Source organism: Lissotriton vulgaris, chromosome 10 (assembly GCF_964263255.1).
Source record: "Lissotriton vulgaris chromosome 10, aLisVul1.2, whole genome shotgun sequence".
In the NCBI taxonomy this organism is placed as follows: domain Eukaryota; kingdom Metazoa; phylum Chordata; class Amphibia; order Caudata; family Salamandridae; genus Lissotriton; species Lissotriton vulgaris.
The window spans coordinates 923,750,544-923,769,543 of NC_141698.1; the positions used below are offsets into that span (position 1 = coordinate 923,750,544).

Sequence of the window (19,000 nt, forward strand, 5' to 3'; positions counted from 1 at the left end):
TTGGTGTGACCATGTATTATATGGAATAAAGTACCCTCTGGCCTACATGATAAGAAAACAGCAAGTCACCTTGGAGAGCCATAACCTTATAGAGGAACTCGGCCTTCTGCCTCGTTACTATACATGGTTATGGAACGCCTCAGTAAATGTAAATGTAAATCCAGTACTTGTATAGCGCACAGATCACTCCGGAAGGGGTATCTCGGTGCTGATGGCTGTTGGGAAGATTACGCGAGCTATTGCCCAGAGTCGCATGGTGCTGGGCAAACCCCTGCCACCGGAGCTGGGGATTGAGCAGTGATCTCCAGCGTCCAGCGTCAGTCACTCTAGCCGCGGCGCCACACCTCTTCCTGTGACTTGCAATATCCTTATAATGTATGGCTGGGCACATTATCCCTTATATAATGTCCCTTGGCTTTGTCATGACCTCCAATTATATCACATGGGGCATGACCATCCGGCATCCCTATGCCTTCTAACCCTACCTGCAGTACTCAAGACATTTCCTGAGGCTACTGCGAACTGGGATAATCAACATACTCATAGTACTTGCAGAATATAGCCTTCAGCCAGTCCCTGCATGTACTTGGCACATGGCATCACCTCTGACCATGCCTTGTGGGTTCCTGTATTATTTCAGCTATGCTGTTTGCCCAAGACTGTTCTCACACTAGGTTCTCTAAAATAAAATGTCTTATTCCAAGCAAGGAAACAATTTGAATGTTACATCAAAATGTGATGAAAGATCAGATGAAGGAAATATCTAAATTTAACCCGAGTGACCATTTGCAAAGATATAAACAAGATCAGTGTCTCTGTTGTATTTAAGAGCACTTGTATTGAATATTTTTGAAACTCTTGGAAGGATTCCTGACTATAATCCAATCTCCTTCATCTCGAGAAGCTAAATTCCATGGTGTAATGATATCCAAATTGATGGGGTGGCAAAAGTGACATCACATGCACATTACCTTCCCCTGATGACATCCCAGAAAATTGTGACACCTGTATAATGGGTGTGATAAGGTTTTATCTTAAACAACCTTTATTCAAACCTTTTTTTTTCTCTTTGCTTTTTTTTTTGTCCTCATACACCATGATGGGCATTTCTTGATGGACAACAAACATCCCCTCTCTTAACGGCCAGCCTGCTCCAACCCTTACATTAAGGCCTATGAAGAAAGGAAGATGGAGATCCCTCAAGCCAGTACTGTTTTCTTAGTCCGCTCCGGTTCACACTCCAGACAAGAACCAGTGTTACTTTGGAGACCAAGAACTATCAGTGCCCAGGTAAAATCATAGGACCACCGTTACCTATTTCGCCAGGCCACAAGAGCCGCCCAGATCTTACTATAGCTCGTACTGCCACAGGCCATATCCGATTCACTTGTAAGGATTACGTGTTTTAGACACTCTGCGAAGGTTGAGGCATTTACCGCTTTCCAGGCTCTACATATCTCTCGCCTAGCCAGGACCATAACATAAAAGATGAATTTAGATGTTAGATCATTCAATTGGTAATCTGTGTCCCCACATCCTGGTTCCATTCCATAAACTCGGTCTTATCTTTATTTATCTTATAACCTGAGATTTCACCAAACCGTTCAGCCTGGTCCACTAATCGGGGGATGGCTTCCGCCGGGTTGGATGTAAACATGAGCAAATCATTGGCATATAAAGCAAATTTTAATTCCAGATCTGCTATTTTAAAAGGATTAATCAGAGGGTCGGACCTAAGTTGACAGACAAAAGGTTCAACATATAGATTGAACAATAAGGGTGACAGTGGGCACCCTTGCCTGGTGCCACGAGAAATCATAACCCAGTCCGTTAAAGCTCCATTAACTAAAATTCTAGCCTGAGGGTCCGAATAAAGAGACCTAACTGCCAAAACAAAGTTAGATGGAAATCCGAACCCATATAGATTTTCCCGTAGATATGACCAGTTCACCTGGTCAAAAGCCTTAGCGACATCAATGGCTACCAAAGTCAAAGGGCGCTTTTTATCTGTTGCCACATCTATTGCCACAATAGCTTGAAAGGTTAGTTCATTCAACTGCCTATCGGGAATAAACCCTCTCTGATCTTGATGAACTATTGTTTTAATAATTCTTGCTGTTCTCGCTGCCAACACTCCAGCAAAGATTTTATAGTCCGAATTTAACAAAGAAATTGGTCTATAAGACTCAATTTTTAGCGGGTCTTTATTGGGCTTGAGGATCAAGGTAACTGTGGCCTCAGACCATGACTTTGGAAAAGCCTCACCCAGTACGTATATTCTATTAAAAAGATTTGTTAAAACAGGGACTACCTTATCGAGCACTACCAAATACAACTCTAGTGGAAGCCCATCCTGGCCGGCTGCCTTGCCCCTGGCCATTTTCTTCATCTGGATTTTAACTTCGCCCTCTGTTATTTTAGAACATAACAAGGCCCTATCCAACACCGAAATCTGGGGCAACCCTAGCCGATTCACCCAATCTTTAGCTCTCGGAGGTGAAAAACAGGTATCTTCTTTATAAAGATCTTGCATAAATATTCTTGCCTCCTCCCTAATTTGGTCATCGTCATATATAATGGCTCCAGTGCTACTCTGAGATAGGCTTTTGATTAGATTTCTCGCCCTATCTGCCCTGGTTTTCCAGGCAAGAAGGGGGCCACATCTTTCACCATAGGAGAAGTTTTTAAGTTTACTGGCATCCCATCTTTCTTTTAAAATCTTATCCAAGCTTGCTTGAAATTCTGCCCGCAACCCATCCAACTCAGATTGTAAACGTGGTACTATATCCTGGTAACATGCCGGTGCCATCTGGAGCTCTTGCTCTTTTTGCTTAATCATAAAGAGGCGTTCTTCCTCCAACCTCCTCCTAGACTATTTTCTATTAAACATCATTTTACTCAATAATCCTCTTAAGACGGCCTTGAAGGCCTCCCATACCACCTGATCTATTGCGGTGCCACAATTATATCTAAAGTATTCCTCTACATGGTCCACCAAGTCCAACTTTACCTCCTCCATTAGTAATAGGGTTCTATCCAGGGTCCACCTTCTCTGGCATTCTTTTTGCTTAAAGTTAACAACCAGCTCTACAACAGAATGGTCAGAAAGTATGGCTGGAATGTATAATATGGAGTCGACTGCTGAAAAGAGGGATCGATCAAGTAAAAAAAAAATCTATTCTGGAATGGTGTCTATACTTTCGGCTGTAGACGGAGAAATCCCTTTTACCTCCATTTCTTGCTCTCCAAATATCTATCAGATTGAACTCTTTAATGATATTTCTCAGCTCAAAATGTGATTTGCAAGGGGGAGTATATTTAACCCTTGAAGTGAGATCTAAAAATTCATCCAAGATCAAGTTAAAATCTCCCCCTAAAATAATGGGTACTGCCATATCAGATAGACTGGTTTTTAATTTCAGGAGAGCCCCTGGGACATCTTGATTGGGCCCATAATAAACTCCACACACAAATGGGGAACTCTCTATTGATAGAGAAGCCACCATCCATCTTCCAGATTGATCTCGACCCTCTCTACTTTAATTCCTGCATTACTTCTAATTACTATAGCGACTCCCCTAGTATTACCCTTTTATTCAGAGCAGAGAAGATCTTGGACCCATCTAAGCCTCCCAAACCCTAATTTACACTCCTGTGCTTCTAAGTGTGTTTCTTCAAGAAGGCAAATATTGGCCCCGGAGGTTTTCAAAAACTCACACTCTCTAGACATCTTTCTCCGATCCCTTAACCCGTTAACATTCCAGCTAATTATCTTAATTTTGTTATTAATGCTATTCATCTTGGGCCATTATAATTCTCTGTTCTCCACAACTCTCTACTGCTTTCCATAGTTGTATGAGGATTAATTTTTTTTCCATTTTTACCCCGCCCGCCCGTGCCACCCTACCACCCACCCTGAGGAACCAACCCTTCTCCTCTTTGGCAATCTTCTCGCCTATCGGGAACCTCCTTGACCCGATACCAGGACAAGCTCCCTTACATACAACATATTATCTAACGTGTTATGACCCCTTTTGCTTTTGTGCATTTTATATATATATATTTTTTTTCCCCTCCCTGCTCCCTATTTTATTCTCACCTAGTAACCGTATAGAATAAAGGGAGTTTGAAGATCACATTTATCATGCTTTCCAAAATTTCGAGTGCGGACCTAACACTCCTTATTTACCAAGAGATCTACTGAGAGTTCTTTCATCAGAATCAAAAAAGTGTCCACTTCCTGGGGGAAATAAAATGAAAAGACTTATTCCTCCACATCACCTTTAAAGAAGCGGGAAACTTCATCTGGACATGTGCACCCAGGCTCCTTAACTCAGGCATTCTAGATCCAAGCTCCCACTGCCTTTGTGCTGTAACTCTACCCACATCTGAACGGATAAGATATTTTACAGAGCCAATTTGGAGAGATGTGTCAATGAGTGCTCTTCCAAGTATCGGCTCTTTAACTGAAAAGGTTTGAAAGTTAACCATAATTTTTCTAGGAGTTTTCCTATCTGGATGTTGCCTGAATGGGTCTCTAGGCGCCCTTTGAATTTTACTTTCGAGGTCAATGTCTGGTCTATCTTTTAGTATTCCCTCTCTTAGAAGTTTGCAGACGAATGTTTTAACATCCCCGCTCTCAGCTCCCTCTGGGATCTTTAAACATTTAAGGTTGTTTCTTCTAGCATGGATCTCCAACCTCTCAATGTCCATTTGAAGTGACTTATTCTGGGCATTCAACCCGCTATATCTTTTGCATGCACCTGAGCTACTTCTGAGAGTGTAGCACCTTCAACTTCGAAAGCCCCAGTCCGCTTACAGATGTCATCCAGTTTAGTTTCCAGATTTTCACACTTTTCGTGTATTCCCTTCTGGTTTGCCTCCGAGATTTCAAATTTGGAGAGCAGGTCCCCTCTAAGGGACTGTAGAAGCATCTCTAACTGTGAAAGTTCACCAGTCGACCCTGAAGCTTCTTGGTTAATTCTTTCCCCTGCTCCCATGTCAGTAGATGGTATCAAACATAGATCTGATGGAGGGCAAACCACTGTGTAGATTTGAGTATGAATGCTAGGAGTAATATTTCTATTTTTATCCGGATGTTGGATTAGATTCAGGGCCCTGGCCAAGGATGCAGATAATACTGGTGGATCGACTGCCGCAGACACGGCAGAAGCCATCTCAATTTTTCTCAGATAAAATTGACAAATTAATCGTTGAGATTGATAAGAACAACTGTAACACCACCTCGACGGAAAATTGGGAATATAATCCCACTATAAATCAAACCTTACAAAAGTGGCCGCCCATTACAATCGATACCCTTACTTCTCTCATGAAATCGATTAAATGTGGTTCTCCACATGATCCTATCCCTATCAATATAATAAAACTTCTTGAAACACCTGCCCTTGAAATTATTGCAGATACCTTAAATTCATCACTCGAGCTGGCCACAGTTCCTACCCTATGGAAACATGCCATAGTGACCCCACTGTTGAAAAAACCTACAGCAGACCCGGAACAACTAGCCAATTATAGACCTATATCACTTCTTCTAGAGTTTTCCAAATGTCTGGAAAGACATGTACACACAGCCCTTACCCTTTTTTCTGACGAAAATGCCCTCCTTCACCCCACCCAATTTGGTTTTCGAGCGGGTTTCTCCACGGAGACTGCCCTGTTAGGAATTTCTGAAACCATCAAGAAACTCCTCGACGACGGTCAAACGGTTGCGCTTATTTTACTCGACCTAAGCGCAGCCTTTGACACTGTGTCGCACAATAGACTACTCACCACTCTTGAAAAAAATGGAATTGGCTGAATGGCCCTGCAATGGATCAGATCCTTCCTGAGCCAACGGACATACCAAATAGCATCTGCCACTGTAAGCTCTGGACATTTTAACTCCCCTCACGGGGTTCCACAGGGCTCCATTCTTAGCCCGCTCTTTTTCAATTTATATCTGAGACCCCTAGTAGATTTAGTGGAAAAAGCTGGACTCACTTTTATGACGTACGCAGACGACTCACAAATTGTCTTTTCACTATCTGAACCCCAATCTTCATCGTCGTCTTCTCTCAAAAGTGGTCTCCTGAACATCTTCAACTGGATGTCAACTAACCAGTTGAAATTAAATGGAGACAAGACGGATATCCTCCTTCTGGGCAAACATCCAGAGCTCTGGAATATATCACACTGGCCTACACAGATGGGTGATCTTCCAACACCAGTGCCCCATGCAAGAAATTTGGGAGTAATTCTAGACAATACTTTGTCCATGAAGCAACAGGCAAGCAAAGTAGTGGGTCTCTGCTTCACCATTATCAAATGGCTTAAGAAGATTCTGTGGATGCTGCCGGTCCCCATGCAAAAAACAGTAGTCAATGCCTTAATTACATCCCGGCTTGACTATGGGAACATCTTGTACTTGGGGGCAAATAAAGCAGTCATAAAAAGATTACAGCTAGTACAAAATATGGCTGCCCGACTTCTTTGCCATATCCCTAAAAATACCAGCGTGTCCCCTTACTTACGTGAATTGCATTGGTTGAAGGTAGAACATCGCATCAGATTTAAGGCCTTAAACTACATGTTTAAAATTAAATCAGGTACTGCCCCGAAATATCTTCAGACACTAGCACATCCCTATATCCCTACAAGAAACTTACGGTCCCAATCAGCTGAAAAGTTCTGCGTACCGAGATTCAAGCTTTCCAGGATGGGAGGAAGATCCTTTTCCCACCTGGGTCCCACTATATGAAACTCACTTCCATTTCACATATGAAAGGAGGGAAGTCTCTCCAGGTTCCATAAAGCGATAAAAACCTGGTTGTTCGATCAGTAACCTGAATGACCCAGCTATATTCTTCCATCTATGATGCTGTGTTCTCAGGCGCCGGGAAACCCTTTTTGGGTAGCTGTTGCGCCATACAAGTTTATAAAATAAATAAATAAATAAGGCAGAATCCAACCTTTATTCAAACCTTGACGCAATATTCTAATAACATATTTGCTAACAGACCCCCCCAAAAAAACGTTGGCGTGCCTCTTGAGTGCTGTGTGGGTGTTCTGATGGTTGTGATGTCTTTTGTTTTTGGTCTTTAGACCCGATTTCCCCATTTCTTCCTGATGTGGAGTGTGCTTGAAAGAACTGAAGCACAAAGGAAGGCTTCACTGCCCAGACACCACAACATAATGGTGTAAGGTGAGTATAGTGCCTGAATAGTCTCAAAGGAATCTGATCTATGTGCACCCATGGCATTATGTTGTGATGTCTGGGCAGTCAGCCACAACCATCAGAACACCCACACAGCACTCAAGAGGCATGCTAATATTCCTCTACTGTTCACATGACCTATCCACTACAGCACTTCTGTAAGGGATAAGTAGCGGAGTGGTGTGGGCCATTTTACAAATGAAGCAAGAACAAAGCCCAGCTTAAATAAAGACCTCTACACCTGACACTGGCCACCTAGCTTGAACACTGAGGGTCAAACAGAAGCCAGAACATTGGGCTCACTTGAATCGCTGGCATTTCAGCCTGAAAGGAAACTGTACTCTAGAGAACGGCAGGTGTGCCTAGAAGAGGTGAGATGCGTCCTTAATCTAAAAGGGGACAGCGAAGGGTGGCCTTTGGTAGAGCTTGGAGGAGGAGAGGGCGAGAAACCTATAACAAGGTTGGTTTCACCATCTTGAAAAACTAGGGACTAAAGTGCTGTGGATTTACTTTTCATGAAAGTCAGCCCGGGCCAAGAATAATTGGATTATAACAGTGAGATAAATAGTAAAACGCGTGTAAATTCTGACTTGAATTGTTTAGGAAATGTATCGATCACAGCTGATTAACCTTATTAAAAAACAAATACTTGGAAGAATTACTTCCTGCCTGCTGAAGTAAGGAAAGATGTGACTCCTGCCCCATCCTGGATCTCTGACCCTGAAAAGCTTTTTGATGGGCAGGAAAGCTGGTGTCTTCCAGGACCACAAGGTTAAGGGAGCCCAGAACATCACAAGGACAAGCCTGGTGCTGCGGCACCTGAATGTAGGGAAGAAAGATGCAGAGGGTCCAAGGAGCAGCAAAAGGTGCATCGGCCTAGAAGAAATCCAGCAATTCCAGCGCTTACTGGACATTTGGCCGTGGTTCTGACAAATTAGGGAAAGCCTTCTTCCCTCAGTGGGGAGGTCAGTCTTTTTCTTTGATTTCTTCTATTTGTTCGTGAGAATGCATTTAAAAATGCCTGTCAAGTTTGAATCTTTTTGCTAAATACTTTCAATATTCAGCTGCATAATTCACATTTTTACCATTTATTTTCAAAGTTTTCTTGGTAGAGAGAACCTTTCAAACCCTCCCAAGCAGAGTAAGGCTTTCTCAGTTCTCTTGCTTGCTTGAACTGTTCCAATCAGAAAATAATTCATAGGTTGGGTGTATTTTATTTTTGGCTGTTATAAAGCGATCACGTAACAAAATACATGGCAAATCTACAACCAAATTCACACAACGAGTGAATACAGTGTACACAATGATGCAGTGTATTTGAAAGAGGACAAACTGCTGTGTTCCCAAAGTAGTGCAAAAGGGGGTGGTGCAGAGGCGTAGCTAGTGCTTCTGGCGCCCGGGGCTATCCCTCAGATTGCCGCCCATGGCCGATAGCGGGAGGCAGAGAGGGGCTGAGGAAAAAGGACGTATTTGCTCCGGAGCCCCCAATGAAGACAACTGTGTAGCTTGGCTCTTTCGCGCCAAAAACCTCCAGCTTGTTATTGATATATAGAAGTTAATTTCACACAAGGCCTAGTGACTTTGAGAAATCGCACACTGCTTTTGTGTTCTGACATTCTTGGCATGCTTTACATCATAACGTTAGACTTACTCCATAATTTCATCCCGTTACCATGTATTTTTAACCTTATTCCTCATCACCACATTCAGTACCTTCCAGACTGGGTTGTGACCCCAAGCTATGTGTGTGCCCATCCATTTCTGGTGCTTTTCAGCAGTGTTAGGATCTTCTTATAGTTTCTTGTTGCTCAAATGGGTGTAATTTATAATATTTATATGTTTCTCTCATCTTCATTGCTTGATTTTGCTCGCGTGGAAGTGTCACTCATAGTTGTTGAAATGTCACTCATAATTACACTGAAATTCTAAAAATGTCACACATAGCAATCTTAAACCTTGCTATGCATTGTGATGCTATTTATTTCAAAAAGTCATATTGAGCAGTTTAATAAAAATCAATTAGTTGATTACAGCACTGTGAGCAGCACCACCAGCTATTATTAACCTGAGGAAAGTTGCATGGCTAGTCTAAGTAATTACATTACAATAAAATGAGGCATGATGGGGGTGGGCAAGCCCCAGGAGAAGAGGCTGACTGAGGTACACATAGCCTAGATATCAATGCTTTATTTTGCTTGCTCTGTAGGTTCGAACCATTTATATAGAGCAAACCTAGCTAGAGGGGCAATGGAGGGCTGCCTATTTATACCCGCAGAGCGTGACACAAAAAAAGTACTAACTTAGATGGTGACATGTGATCAAAACTCTATCTAATAATGCAAGCCCTTCTAAATGCTGTGCTTCCCATATCATTTACCATATGCCTTCATCAACCCTGGTGTTGGGTGTGACAGACAGAACAACGATGTGATGTTGTCTGATTTATAACTAACGAGCACTGCAAACAACTTCTCAATGTATTTATTCCATTCAAAGAAATTGGGGAGATACTGCAGAGGAGTTGTGCAAACACTGGAAATCCTGCTGCTGAATAAGTTGCCTCCAGCATGGGCAAGGACCGCATGGCCTGGGCTGACAATAAACTATGTCAGTAATATATGCTGACACCTGTGAGTCACAGGGCTGCTGTTGCATACATCAGTGCTGGATGCAAGATAAGATAATGCATTTGTTCCATGTTCTCTCGCCAAACTCCTGCAGTTTCTTATATTTATATCGCGTGTTGTCAGGAGAAACCGCCTTGTGAAGTCGAATTTGCTTTTCTTTTTTATGGGTCCAAATAGCTGTGTGAAAATGAATGACGGGAGACTTCCTACATCTCCGAAAATGTTTGGCTTGCACCCACTCACCACCTGTAATAACAGCCAAGAAATCCCCAAGTGTGGGGCGCCTTGGCAGTGCCCACTGACCACAGCTTTCAGCATTCTTTCTCATCCACCTCCCCTTCGATCCCTCAGCTCTACAACTCATCACTGCCTTATAATTTATTTGCGGACACTGTGTCAGTGTCTCCAAATAACTTATAAAGGTCACCGTCATGGGCCATCAGTGCCGCGTGGCCACCGCCCCGAAAATTGTGCCGCCTGGGGCGGACCGCCCCCACCACACCCCCTAGCTACACCAGTGGGGTGGTGATGGACGGAGCATCTGAACCAATCAAACACTCACACCCAGTCAACAGATCTTGGTTTAATCCATCACCGTTCTTTAGCCCACTCTGCCACCCCAGTTCAGACATGGCCATATGCAAATCAGTCTGACACTGTGCCTCATGGGAACAGTCCAGCCCGAACTGCCAAGCCATGCCTTCCCTGGACCAGAAACAAGCTTCCTAGGACCGGTTTCTGGCATTACAGCTGTCTTCAGCCAGGCTTGCTTGAATCCAGTGGCAAAGTTGGCATGGTATGCTCAGACGCGAGTCCCTTGCTCACTTGGCCACTGGATTCAAGATAGCCTGGCTGATGAGGATTATGAATCCGAAACCGGTCCCAGGATGCTTGTTTCCGGTCCAGGGAAGACATGGCTTGGCAGTTCGCACTAGACTGTTCCCATGAGGCACAGGTCAGACTGATTTGCATATGGCCATGTCTGAACTGGGGTGGCTGAGTGAGCTAAAGAATGGTGATGGATTTTGACTTATAAAAAGGGGAGAAGGAAGTAGTATTCATTACAAACTTTAACAGAGAAATAGTTTTCAAAACAAATACTATCGGATATAGGAGGCTGAGCACATAATTCAAGTTGTATATTCGTTTTCCTTTAGATGGCAGTGTTGCTCAACTAATACGGTTATACAATTTTAGGTTTTGGATGAGGTTAATTCAAGAGCTGCACTGTGACAGGAACTGCAATGAAAGCCATTGAATTCTGTATATACACTGCTTCGAAAATCGAAAAAGTAGGCATGGCCGAAATTTAAATTACGCCTTCGTAATTATCCAATTTCCTGAAATTATGCCTTTACCTCCCTTGGAGTAAACATGCGCCATTGGCACTAAAAAAATGTACCATGAACACACGTGAACAAAAGAATGCGAGCGGTTGTTGTTGTTGTTGTTGTTGTTGTTCGCAGTGCTTCTGTTTATTCACACTATTTGTTGAGAGCGAAATGCGTTCTCAAATCATAAATCCATGCAAGGATTGGTTTTGCTAAAAACATTGATTTCCATTTCGCGTGTTTTTACGCAAGTACGCGTACTTCTGCGGGGGAGAGTGAGGCCAATTTCACCCATTCCTACTATACACAGTAGTGAAGTGAATCGGCTGTACAGCCTGTAGATGGAAGTGGCTCTGTGATGTGCAGGCACCCCGTGTCTGGACTCAAAGATCAAGAAGCAGAAGTGAGACTTATAGATTTAACCATCAATTCATTCAGCTCCATTACACCCAGGCATACTACCACCGAAGCTTTCTCTGCTCGACTGGAGGACAGTAAGTCGAAATACCCTGTTACCCCACAAGAGGCGCCACTAAGGAAGCCTGATGCTGTGGCTCCGGGTCCCCAAGTACTCCCGACCCCACAAAAGGAGGAAAACATCATTCACTGATTGACAGCTCTACCCCAACTTGAAGCCTTCTAGGTTCCTTGGTATAAAATTACTATTACATTTCTGATCTTTGGGATGTTTAAGAGCCAATTTGAGAATCTTTTCCCCTGGAATATTAAATAGTCTATGATCGCCTGCTATGCTTTTCCTGTTCTACCGGCTGGGTTAATAATAGGGTTTTTTTTCAATCACTAGGCAGACACTTCGTTGAGCTTAGTTAGATGGACAACATCCTTTGCTCAGCAGGGTCCATATTATCGCACTGTACCCGTTTGCGCCACTGCTCAATTTTAATAAAGTGCGCTGGGAGCAGACAGGAACAGTGTGCCCTCTTACATATCATTCAATGCCTTTAATACGATCTCAGATTTCCTCTTGAGTGAAGCTAGGAAAATTCCCATTTTCCTTTAATATTTGTGGATTTATTTAGCTCAAGATGCATTAAGTGTCATGACCAATTTTTAAGCGATAACCACATTTTCATTTGTCATCAATACCCTTGAAACGTCAATACTATACAAATTCGAATTTCAATAAAGTGAGGGATTTATTACCAATGCATTTCTCCTGTAACGTCTTCAGTGTTGCTGATAACGTAGAGGGACCTTTCATGTCCTTGAGGTCATCATGAAAGGCTTCATCGTCAGCCTCCACCTCCATTGCGATGCGTGCATTGGTGACTACCTCTTCTAAGGTGTTGCCTCCTTCCTCCTCAAAATCGTCCGGGTAATCATTGAAATCATCATCATCATCAATCAGATCTGAGAATGTCAGAGAAGGAGACATTTGATTAGATATATATATATTAATTTAGTTAAACATCACTTAATTGTCGTCAGTCTTCACCTTTTCCCCCAGTTCCTACAACAGCCTGCCAGGCAGCACCTCTTCAAGGGATGGAAAAAATTGCAACTTTTTTATTTATATAAATGTGGGGATAGAAGTGGGAGTTCCCACTCCCCCCAACCCCACACAGAGAGGCTGGCACCAGGTATAAATATTTGACATCTAAAGCCACTCTTCAGAACTCTCCTGGACTTGTGGAAGTTACAGAAGGACTGCCCTGCTGCTTAAAGGACTGCCCTACTGTCTGAGAAGGAAGACTAAACCTGCTTGCCTTCATCCAGGCTGACCAGAGAGAGTCAAAGGTCAGTTGTCTGACCTCCTGTGGGAGCTACAGGGACACAATATGCTTCATAGGCCTCCCTGCAACTGCCCAGCGACCTGCTGCAAGTGGACTTGCTTGAGCCCTGCTGACCTCTGCTGGAGTGAGCCTTGATCCCCAAGAGGTGCCTCTACAGGTCATGGACTCTTGACTGGCATCAATGGGTACTCCTCCTAAAAGAAAGGTGAAAATACTGAAGTTTGGGCTCATCATGATCGCGAACAGCCCAATTCATACCAAGGCTCTAGCATCAGTGACAACCACCAACGCAAAGCTCTGGTGAAACCAGATCTTTACGCCGACGACAGTGTCTGGCAACACTATACCTGCTCTTCTCAATTCAGCAATGACAGACCGTGACTGCTACCACCGCCAAGCTAGAGCAACAACAATCTCCTCTTTGGGCTAAAGCAATGTCTGCAATGTTCAGACTGTTTGCGGCAAACTTGAAAGGTAACCTTTCATATGAACGAATCTGGTCCCTATATCTAGCACATGTTCTATCGCAGTCAGCCTGAACTTGTGACTTTCCCCCGGCTTAGCCTGACTAGATGACCACAAGTGTTACTTTTTTTTGTTGCTTTTAGGCACTATGTAGACTAGAAATTCTAAAATTGAATATCTCCTGTTCTACTGATTGGATTTGTGTTGCCCTGGTATCATGTTATTTATTAAACTTTAACTCTATTTTTCTGAACTGATATGGGAGTTTTCTTGAGATTCACTTTATTACTGTGTGCTGCATAAATACATCACACATTGCCTCCAAGTTATCCATGACTGCTTGTGTGCCAAACTACCAGAGGGTTAAGCACAGGTTAATTTAGTGACTTTTGTGGTTCACCCTGACAAGGATTGTAGCTGTTGCTTGAGTAAGGCTTCCACCCCTCAACCAATTAACTCAATTTCTTACAGTCGATATACCTGTACTTGCCTGGGTGAGGTCAGGATTGCCCCTGAAACACAACAATTTCTCCTACCTCAAATGAGATGATACCAAGTAGTAACCTTTTGTGGTACTTCTAAAGAGCAAGCCTACGATGGAAAGAAACAGAGTGCTGTATTTTGATGCAGAGAAAGGAATGGTTTAAGATGGAACAGAAAGGGGACTTCCAGCTATGTACAATTCATAATGTCTGCACTGTATGGACCTACACCTGATGCCGACATAGTAAGGGCCAGCCTTTCTTAAATAAGAGGGGTAGGAATCTACGGGAAAAGTCGATTGACAGTAGAGAGATTCATGTGTCATCTGTAGTGAGTGTTTATCAGTAAAGCCGCTACTCAGTAGGACAGTCTGCCATGTACTGTGATCTAATGAATCAGAGTGGATGGAGGTTGTTAATTGGAGTGGGCCAGCCCCTTCCAAGGCTGCTGAAGGAGGAGTGTATAGATGAACTACAGAAGAGGATATCCACAGGGGTCCTTTGATGCGCATCCTAATCAGTACCAACTTAATTTTCTTAAAAGGGGAGAGGGTTGGGTCCTTCCATCTCGAAAAGTGGAGCAACCAGGGCAATCTGGAAACATGTAGGATAGGTAAATAAATGTGTGTGCGAAGCAAGAAAGTAACACTAACCAACATATAAGTGTTAGCGCAACAAAGTGCTTTAAAGTTGAGGAGAATATGCCAAGAGCTTCAGCAAACCCAACAAACAAAAAAGTCAAAATGAGTACAGTAGGAATATCCATGGAATTATAACCGTATTCAAACACAAAAGGGATGAAAAAAGTGAATGCTTTTAACCAATAAAAGGCTGCTTTGTAATAACTGCATTTTTGGGCTTGTAAAATACACAGAAAAAGTCTTTAATCAGAATGAGTTAAATTGTTAAATTCCTAACATGTCTTTCTTTGCAAGATTGCAGGCGATGACAGTAGTTGTTTATATAACTAACCGCACTCACACATGGAATGTGCTCAAATAAAAAAATATTGATACATTTCACAAATTCAAGAATACACATCTCAATATTAGCACTTGCCAGTAACCCAGCAAGAAAACCCAACAAAGCCTAACAATGGGCCTTGTGTTTCTACAATAACCATACGCAAATAACCGTACGTACCAGTAGTGATGTCACTTTGGGGAGAAAAAGTAATGTATTGTTCAGAAATGTAAACACATCACTTTGCATGAACAGATTTACACTGATGGTAAAGTGTCATAATGCCACTATCTAGCATTGGCATGTATTTAGTATTTAAGACGGAATGAAAAAAAAACAGGGTTCTGAAACAGTGTACAGAGTTTAGGCCTCAACAGATAATTATTTATTTTTCAAGTAGGTGTCCTGTTTTTCGCATTATTAATGTTCACTTATTTAGATGTACCCTTTTATACATATAAACAGTGCTTTAAATGGGCCGGTACTGAGTACCAGCCCTTTTTAGTTTGAGAGGGAGAGTACTGGCACTTCTCAAGAGTGACGTAATACTTTTAATTGGAGAGTACCGGCACTTCTCAGAAACAAGCAGGTACTTTTGTACAGAGTACCTGCATTTCTATTTTTCCATTTCAATCACTTCATATAAATGCACAATTGCCTGGACCTGTAGGCATTGTACCACTGGAACCAAGGTATACCTGGCAGATGAGCCTTAAACAGGGCGCAACCGGTCCTCGATTGCTTGTGTTCCAGTTCAAGGAGGACCTGCCTGGCAGTTCGAGCTGGTCTATTCCCATTGGAGCAGGGTCAAGACTGGTTTTCATATGGCTGGGTCCAAACGGAGGTGGCATGGTAGGCGAAAAATGGTGATCTGAGGTGCGGCCCTGAATAATTACCAGTTGCTGAGATTAATTCAAGCATTTCATCTATCACTTTCTGTATACTTCTTTTTAGAATTGATGACACTTTGGTTTGAGTTCCTAATCTGTTGCAGCACAGTTAAGTATCTAAATAAAATGGTTGGGCGGTCTAATGATTTCACAAGTTGTGTACATTCTGAACATGTACTCTTCTATTGCCTATGCAGGAAACCTCTACGGGTAGGTAGTGCGCTCTATAAATGTCTTTGATTGATTGATTGATTGATTATATATGTCTTCTGAAGGAACCCAATATATAGAACACAGGTTTTAAAACCAGACAATTCACTGCTTGGATGTCACAGTTGAGGGTCAAGGGAGGTATCGCCAAAGGTAATTTGAGGGCAAGGGAGGGTATTGTCAAAGGTCGACTGGGATGGTGGCATCATGCACCATCAAGCCCCCATGTTCTGTTTTATACTTCTGTGACGCTTGTTCTGTATATTCTGTTACATGTTCAGTCAATCAGTTCAGAAGTAGATAACTCCGTTTTGGTTCCACAAAGATAAGTAAACCACTGCATGTGCTGAGGCACTGAGGCTGAGACGCTGAGGAGATGCTAAAGCATTGAGATGCTGAGAGGTGGCCAGAGGAGATGCGGTGAGGCACCGAGAGGCGGGCGGTAGGTGCGGTGAGCTGCGGAGTTGCCGCGTTTGCAGTGGTGGCCGCAAGAAGCTACTGTCACTGAGAGCAGAGGTGTGCCGTGCAGTGATGCACGGTTCCCCGCCACCGGTGCTGACTCCGGCCACTGGCAACTGGCTAGCACAGATTAGGCAGTGCCTTTGTTGTCTGCAGTGCCATTAGCGCCCACCCTCTACCGCACAACTCAAGAGTCTTGCTTCTCCTGTGGTCTGTATTTTTCGACGAGGGGGTGGACGGCCCCTTAGCCTCAACCGGACCTTCTGGTGGCCCGCTAGTGGCTTCAAGTGATCAAGGTACTGCAATGGTGTTGCTCAGATGTTTAGCGGTCCACAGAAGTGGGGGCTAGTGGCTGGTAAGAGGTGATGAGACGGGGCAAGCAGTGCCTAGGCTCCACTGCTGTTTGGTTGACCAGAAGCTGCCGGTTTTAGAGGCAGGTGTGGCTTGTGGATCGGGGAAGCTCCCTGCCCTTCCTCCTTACTCCACCGCCCTGCTTTATGAGACACTGAGAGCATGAGTGTTCCTGGATGCAGCGTTGATATAATGAACCTCAGCAACTGCCCTACGCCTTTGTCAATTGCTACATTGCTATTTGACTGTGTTATGTCAGAACAGTCGCTAAGATCAAGAGGTGGGGTAGGGCTGGGGTAGATGGCCCCTTTATCAGAAGGGATCAAAAGCTGCAAGTAAGGAGCAGACTGATGCTGGGCTCTGTGCCTTACAGAGCCCCTCTAAGGGCCTGAACTCCCAGAGCATGTTGCGGGTACCCAGCCAGTTGTCTATTCGGAAATTGCACAAGGACATGCTCAACGTCAAGCGAGGGAAGGTGTCTTGGGGAGGACAAGCACAGTGGTTTGCTTAAGAGGGGCCAACAATAGTGTAACTGGAGATATTAGGGGTATCAATACCCCGCAACCCCAGTTTTTATCTGTTATTGAGTGCACTGAGGGCGGGCCATTGGCCAACCCAACGGTGTGTCCCACTTCTGATCTCATCATGTCAGAAGGGGTGATTGAGGTCCATCTCAGTACCGGAGTGGTATCTCAAACAATTGGTACCACCACTGGGATTCCATATGTTGCCCCACCTATACCCCCTTGGCTATTTAATTGCTCCCCGGTAACCTCAATACTCTCAGGTTGTTTCCCTGGATCCTCTGCTAGAGACAGTGCAAGGGCAGTCCCCATCTAGTACTGAGAATGCCCTTGCCCGTTTGATTGATAAAAGGATCCCAGGTGGCAGGCCATAGTCAGAGTCATCAAATCAATGAGACTTGTAGCTGGGTTGCCTGTGTATCTAAGATATTTTTTTCACAGGGCACTTAAAGTAAGGAGTGCGTATTTTCTATGTGGCAACATGTGGATGATCTTCAGTGGCCACCCTTGCATGCTTCGCATAATATGGGCGACCCCCTCCAGGAGGCTAATCTTATAAATTGTGGCAAATCTGTTACCACCGCAACCCGAATGTCTTACAGGGTTTTCCTGTGCCATGGAGCCATCCAGTTTTGCCTACATGCTGGAAAGGAGCTTGACTTCAAGTGTTCCCAACTGGTAGACGCTTGTGCCAGAAATAGCTTGGGAGAACTGCAGGTGGATCTTTCAAGTTCAATGAACCTGGCTGAGGGGCTCCAAAGCCAAAGGGGGGGAGGGGTCACCTAGGACCTGGACCCCCAAAATCCTCTTTCTCACCAATAGCTTGGAGGGGCAACAGTTTTCAGGTTGGTCTGTCTGATCCAATCTGCAGTTTCTATGATAAACAGACCCCCCCCCCCCCTTGCCGCTTCTGAAGGTCCAGCTGCTGAGGGGGCATCCAGGCTTTTTGCATGAACCATCTAATCATGGACAGATTAATTAGACTTTTTCAATGAGGAATGTTTCGGACTTTGCCCAGAACCTGTCAATTTTATGTTTGCTCACCCTGATGCAATCAACCTTCCAGGGAATTCTAAAGGCCCTTGTGTTGAGCAATACCCCAAAAGCTAAAGTAATTCAGCTGCTTGACGTTATTAATAAGTCTCTTAAGGGTGGGGTCATGAATGTCTCTCTGGGAGGCGGTCCTCAGGAGGCTCGTATTGAGTAGGAACTCTCCCCTACCCTCCAAGAGGTGGAACCTCCAACTGTTGTTTCTTCAGCAAATGCTGGGGCGTACATCTCAAGAATTGAGGTTAAGGGGGATGTTTAGTGGAGCTCAGGGGAGAGTAGTCTCCAGCAGCTAACGTCCGTTTTTAAGAGAACATTGTGGTTAAAGTACAATCAAATTGCCTTTTCTTGGTTCCCTGGTACAGGCCGGCGAGCAGCTAATGGTTCAAGCTGGGGGGAACAGGATGGGTCCCCAGAAAGAATAGTTATCATCACATCCCAAAATGATAGAGCCCCTAAAGTGAGAAATAGAAAGCCATCACATGCACTGGACTGTGATAAGTTTAGGAGTTGCGATGGTTACGCAAAACCGGTAGTAGATTCTTACCACATTGATGATGTGCAAGGTCGCTATTTTATTTTCAAATAAGGGACAGTGGTGGGGGTAGGATATCAAATGGAAGGAGGAAGGGCATCCGCAGCTGGGTCACATCTTGATATGGAGCATACATGGGTTTAAAT

The 19,000-nt window shown here is 43.9% G+C and overlaps 1 protein-coding gene across 1 annotated transcript in view; it reads right to left on the reverse strand.

Moving 5' to 3' along the window:
• Nucleotides 1-19,000, reverse strand: part of LOC147689019 (uncharacterized) — a 120,651-nt gene that overhangs the window by 55,694 nt on the left and 45,957 nt on the right. Inside the window, exon 3 of the mRNA XM_086941903.1 lies at nt 12,339-12,545. Within this exon, the coding sequence (XP_086798029.1) occupies nt 12,339-12,545 (207 nt within the window). The remainder of the gene's footprint in view (nt 1-12,338; nt 12,546-19,000) is intronic.